The sequence below is a fragment of the Hakea prostrata genome, chromosome 2 (genome assembly GCF_041222555.1).
Source record: "Hakea prostrata isolate BN-2017 chromosome 2, UWA_Hpros_2, whole genome shotgun sequence".
Taxonomy (NCBI): Eukaryota; Viridiplantae; Streptophyta; class Magnoliopsida; order Proteales; family Proteaceae; genus Hakea; species Hakea prostrata.
Window position 1 is genome coordinate 6,134,615 of NC_142601.1, and position 6,335 is coordinate 6,140,949.

Consider the following 6,335-nt stretch of genomic DNA (forward strand, 5'->3'; position numbering starts at 1 on the left):
TGTCATCACAGGGAATGATGGTGAAGAAATTCAAAAGTTGAAAGACTTTCTTGGCAGAGAGTTTGAAATTAAAGATCTAGGGAAGTTATAGTATTTCTTAGGGATTGAGGTGGCTCGATCAAAAAAAGGTATATTCCTATCCCAAAGAAAGTATGTCCTAGATCTATTATCAGAAGTGGGAATGTTGGGGTGTAAAGTAGTTGATACCCCTATTGAAGCTGGTGCTAAACTTAAAGAAAAAGAGGGAGAACCAGTGGACAAAGGAAGATACCAAAGGCTGGTAGGGAAGCTTATTTACTTGTCCCACACCAGGCCAGACATCGCTTATGCTGTAGGGATAGTGAGCCAATTCATGCATGATCCATATTTAGCTCATATGAAGGCTGTTACCAGAATACTACAGTATTTGAAGGGAACTCCTGGAAAAGGAATATTTCTATCCCCCACCGATAATCTAAAAGTAGAAGCATACACTGATGTAGACTGGGCTAGATCTCCAGACAGGAAGTCAATTTCAGGTTATTGTACCTTTGTTGGAGGTAATCTAGTTACTTGGAGAAGTAAGAAACAGAATGTGGTAGCTTTATCTAGTACCGAAGCTGAATATAGAGCTATGGTTCGTGGAGTTTGTGAGCTACTATGGTTGAAAGGCTTGCTGCAAGATATTGGAGTCCAAGTTCCAAACCCTATGATGTTATATTGTGACAACAAGTCTGCTATTAGTATTGCTAATAATCCAGTGCAACATGATCGAACTAAGCACATTGAAATTGACAGGTTTTTTGTCAAAGGAAAGTTGGAACAAGGACTTATCTGCATGCCTTTTGTAAGATCTGGAGACCAAGTAGCAGATGTTTTCACTAAGGGTTTGAAAGAAAGAGATTTCCTTCCTATTGTAGGCAAGTTAGGCATGACTAATATCTATGCCTCAACTTGAGGGGGAGTGTTGGATTCTATTAGGAGTCTAATAAGAGTTTGTATAGGAGTTAAATTAGAGTTTGCATTCATGTAAACTTCTATTCCTTGTAATAGTTTACTTTCCTCTTAATTATAAATAGAGGGCTTGAGATCATGGATCAATAAGCCATTCACCACAATCGTTTCTTTCAACACTTTGGAACTCTCAACAGCCTAGTGACTGAATGAACTCATAGACTAGAGTTTAAGCTACTAATTAGGGGGCTCAAGGGTCAAAATACCTTGTTTTTCTTAGATGTGCCCAACCAACCGAGTCGTCTAGGCGGTTGGTTGCCAACAAACCGCCCCCTGCTGTCAATGAACAGAAGGGCCGGATGGTCCAGGGTGGTTCCAGACATGAGAGAAAACCTCTGGAAGACTCCAAAACTCATACCTCAATTTTCGGAAGCTTGCAATCCATCTTCCCATTCTGTCTGAGTGTGAACTCTTCCTTCTATCTTTCTCTAATATGGCTGTAGAACCTGGTTCTCCACCATCCAAATCCATGGGTCTGGATTCTGATCCCGTGGTCTCTAACTGGATGGATCACAACTTCCTAGCACTGTATCTACGAGTCTTCGGGCCTGCAATTAGGTTTCAGGTTTGGACGCGAGTGGATATCACAAAATGCCCTACCTTTTTGGTGCAGTTCGAACTTTGAACTATTGATTTATGTAGTTGTAAGTAACCAATTAGGTTACGATGAAACCTAAGAATTGATCACTGATCCAATTTGAGTGCCTCTACGGGATAGACCTCAATACAAAACTGAAGAGTAATGGCAACAAGTGATTGAATTCAGTAGTTCCTCGGGTTCTAGAAACATGGTATGGAGAAGACAGAACAGAATTGTTTGAAGCACCGACAGAACTTGAACCACTCCTTGCTCCAAAGAGGAGGGACTGTTATTCATACTTCAGACGTGAATGGAAAGCTAAGCAGTGGTAATTCTAAAGATCCCCTCGGGGTATATGGGTACAAAATTTATACCAAAACCCCAAAAGGGGGAAGGTAGATAGGAAGGGGGGAGGAGCAGAACTTTAACTGTATTCTACTGAGGTTGAGAGCATGGTAGGAATTCAGAAATCAATCTTGCACTTTTTTTCAGAAGCGGAGGAAAAGGGGAGCAGATCCTCCCACTTGATCATCCCCAGAATTCTAATGATGTTTACACCATCTCTCACGATAGTTCTGTTTCTCACATGGTCATTGAAGCAAAGATTTCTTTCATTCACAAAACTTGTTGAACATCTAATAGGCTTCAAGATTTGATACATAAAGAGAGATTCTCTTGCCAAATAGTCATACCAGAGGTCCAATACAAAATTTCGTACTGACGCTGCAAAAAGGAAATAAAATGAGAAAGTCTTTGGTTTACTAGTGATTGCAATATAAAAGTAGGTTTTGTGTGTAATATTAGTTCAATATTTTGTAATGTTTGTAAATCATGCACAATTTTCACCATGTGTTCCACATTTCCAGGTACTCAGGAGTGTGGTTGATTACTCGTTGTGGTTCACTCATGGCTAGTGGTTATGATGTCAATGATTGGAATCAGTGCCTAATCCTCCTTGGGGTCACTGGTACAGTTAGTCGAGCAGCAGCACTCTTTTGTTTGGTTACTTTCAAAAAGAAGTGAGCCTAGAGAATAATTGTTATGGTGATTTTTTGTACAAGAGATGACAGCAGTTTTGGTGGTTCTGAATTGGTAGCTTCCCACCATCCCCCATCTTTCTCGGAAACCACTGGCAAACGGCACCGGCATCTAAACATGACCGTTAATTCTGTAAGCTTGTCAACATGAAGGCACATTGTATTATAGAATTTGATGGCTATGATCATTAAAATTGATTAAAATGGCAATTCCAGTTGAGTGAAATACTTTCCATGCATGGGGTATTTCTCTGCCTACTACTGAGGCTTGGAGGTGGGAGGGAAAGCAGTAGTGTTCTACTATTTTTTATGATGGTTTCTTTATCCTTTGCTTTTTTGGATGTATGCATCGATGGTGGACAGGGTAACCCAGGTTTTTATGTGTACATTTGCTTGTTTTGTAATCCAATGAATCTATGAAATTGTCCTAAGGGAAGAGAAGAAAAAAAAACTTAACCACAAGGAAGAGGAAGCATAAATCTGGTTGATATATGAAGCATTTTCTGTTAAAATTAAAGTGAGGTGGGGTTGGTGGGTTAAGTTCACCAAATTATGAGTCATGTTGGACTGTTCTAATAAGTATCTTGTTGTGTTCTTGTTTCCTTACTGGTATTTGACAGAACAGGTGATGATGCACATGAATTTTATCATGTAAATGTTCAATAATTCAAAGACTGGAACCCTTTTAGTGCCAAAAGTTACATTGCCAAGCTTGTGCTTACTAAATACAAGAATTTTTTAACTTTTTTTTTTTTGGGAGCCAGGTGAGAAATATTATATTACATTATAGTATGGATGTAAAGAGTGAAAGTACAAGCGATAGAATTTCTATCCTGGAGTTTCTTCACAGATAAACCTGGCGCACTGGGTAAACACTCTGGGTCCAAATGAAGCTCCTCTACAACTGGTATTAGCCCAACCAGAAACATATATAAAATTCAAAAATGATCATTGCGTGATCAAGTATGCATTGAAGCATTATTAACATGTATCGAAATGGTGTTTGGCAACATGGAAATCAACATAGGATTTGGTGTCTTTAAGTATCTCTGGTGTTTGATGAATTTGTCCTTAATTTTTATTTTTTTTAAATTAGATTGTTTTTCCTTTTTTAATTGGGTGAATATCACTTGCATCCCTTCTTAGTTGAGCAAAGGGCACTTGAACCTAGACTTGTAAATAAATAGCTGAAATTTGCCTCGAATTCGCATTCGTATTCGTTTAAGGGTGTCCGTATCCAAAATTTTTCTTATCGGAAAATATCCGTATCCGTTCGTTAAGCAACCGGATTCGGATTTGGATAATTGCTTATAGGGGTGTAAATGGATAACCGAAATCCGCTCTCGAATTCGCATCCGCATCCGTTTAGAGGTATCCGAATCCGTCCGATACTTGGATGCGGAGGTTACCCTCTTCCGCCCGAAATTATCCGATTAGTTCTTTTTGGTTTGTTTTCTTATTTATATATTTTTTACTGAATCGTGCTTTTCTAGTTTCTGCTAAAATAACTCTGTTGTTAATTCTTTTTGACCTAACCTCGGTAGTGGTGATGTCCTGGGGACTTGTCTATATTCTTGCCATTTATTTTTTCGTCTATTCGATTATCATCCGTCCGGGCTGTCCGTGGTTCCGTTCTTTGGTGTGGTTGGTTCCCTCGTCCGTTTATACCCCTAATTACTTATCGGAATATCCGGATAGAGTAAAGTATTCAACATTTTTTCTCTGAAAATAGATGATAATTTGGATTCAAAAACCGGTAGTCGGAAATAAAAAATTATCCGGTTAGAGTAAAGTATTAAATATTTTTCTCGAAAGAGGGCTGATAAATGGACTCGGAAACTGGTAATCGGTAACCAGAAATTGTAAATCGGAAAAGGAAAGAAAAAAACCAATCAATAATTGGATAGTTTGTTGGATCGGATTATTATCAGATATCCAATAAAGTTTTGAATTTGAATTCGAATGCCTTCTCCAAATTTCTACCGGATTCAAATAGCGGTTTTGCTAATCGGATTTGGATATTAATGTATCCAAGCCGAATCCGATCCATTTACAGGTCTACTTGAACCCCCTATTAGTTGGATAATATCACTTACCTCCCCTCTCAGTTGGCAAAGTTATCAAACACCTCATTTCTATTAACTTTTTTAAAACCCCAAATTACATGTAATTAAAATTAGAGCAAATTGCACTGGCACCCCAAAATGGAGGCTTTAAAACATTGACTTTTTGTTTAAAAAACACATAGGTCATATTATGTTAAAATGGTTAGTTAATACGAAAAATTATACCCTCAGATTAATATTATTAGGTCAAATTATTTGGGTAAGGGTATTTTTTTTTCCAGTGGTTTTTTGGAATTAAAGAAAAATACACGGTGGGTTAACTATTTTACTAACATGATTGACTTAAGTGTTTAATGAATTAAAGTGTCTTAGTTTTTCAAACAAAAAGTGGGGTGTCAATGCTTTAAAACATCCATTTTGGGGTGCCAGTGCAATTTGCTCTTAAAATTATGTCTTAATATAAAATTTAAATTATTTTACTATAATACTTAAAATCTTGGATTATCTTCAATTAATATTATTATTAAAACTAAAATATCCTTAATTATTTTAGTAGTTAAAACCCTAAGTTACCCTCAATTAAATTTATCATTAAAATCCCAAAATATCCATATATTATTTAATTTATATGTTTCTTTTTCATTAGAATTTTAAAAAATAAAAAATTAAACGTCTTTCTTAGTTTTCTTTTCTTTTTCTTTTTTCCCTAATAAAAGAAATATATCTACATTAAAAGACATAGGGATATTTTAGGGTTTTGGAATAAATCTAATTGTAGGTAATTTAAGATTATAGCCATTAAAGTAATTCATGGTATTTTGGAATTTTAATAATAATATTAATTGAGGATAATTTAGGATTTCAACTTTCAACTACTATGCTAAATTGAGAGTAATTTGGGATTTTAAACTAAAATATTTTTTAATTAAAGGTAATTTGGGGTTTTAGAAAAATAATTAACAATTAAATTAGAAATTAAAAGAAAAAAAATTAACAAAAGAGAGGCATTTGATAACTTTACCAAGTAGGAGAAGTAGTAAGTGATATTATCCAACTAAAAGGGAATCCAAGTGTCATTTGGTTAATGAAGAGGTGAGATAAGTGACATATACCCTTTTTAATTTTATTACCTTTTTGTCCATGTCGGCCCGGCCGGCGCTGGCCCGCCACGCCCGCCGTTGGCCCTACTAACCCTGGGTTCGTTTATTAATAATAAACCCTTTATAACGATCATTTTTGGTATTTTCAGAACCTGGTTAACGTTATCTCCATGATGTCATCTGGCTCTTAACAGTAGGGGGCAATAGTGAAATCCAGCATAGTATTTCTAAAAAATAGAGATAACGTTGTAATTATAATACGAAAGGCATCAGTATTTATCCTTAAAAACAAATGTTCACAAACTTTAATGGAATCAGCACAACCCAGGTTTTTTCTTGTAGCTTCATTTGGATGATTGACTTTAAAGAAGTTGACACCTATCCCAGTCAATGATCGAAGGCTTGAGATGAGCTATTTGATCGGATTACCTCTTCTTGATAGAATTCCCTAGCATCAAGGCACACAAATTCTTCAATTTCGGGTGGAGTTCTCGTTTGGTCACAGCACTACAGAACTACCCTCATGAATCTACATTTGAATCATCTGATTCGAAAAATA

General features: G+C 36.3%; 1 protein-coding gene across 3 annotated transcripts in view; it reads left to right on the plus strand.

The window, feature by feature from the left end:
- LOC149023477 (ABC transporter G family member 28-like) overlaps positions 1 to 3,361 on the plus strand; it is a 109,529-nt gene extending 106,168 nt beyond the window's left edge. For 2 of the 3 annotated variants that reach the window (XM_089144007.1, XM_089144009.1), the window contains one exon: positions 2,440 to 3,358. In XM_089144007.1, coding sequence (XP_089000133.1) covers positions 2,440 to 2,596 — 157 coding nt within the window. In that variant the 3' untranslated portion in view covers positions 2,597 to 3,358. Of the gene's footprint in view, positions 1 to 2,439 lie in introns of all 3 variants that reach the window. The other variant, XM_089144008.1, reaches the window with a different exon arrangement.
- The last annotated feature ends 2,974 nt before the right edge of the window (positions 3,362 to 6,335 follow it).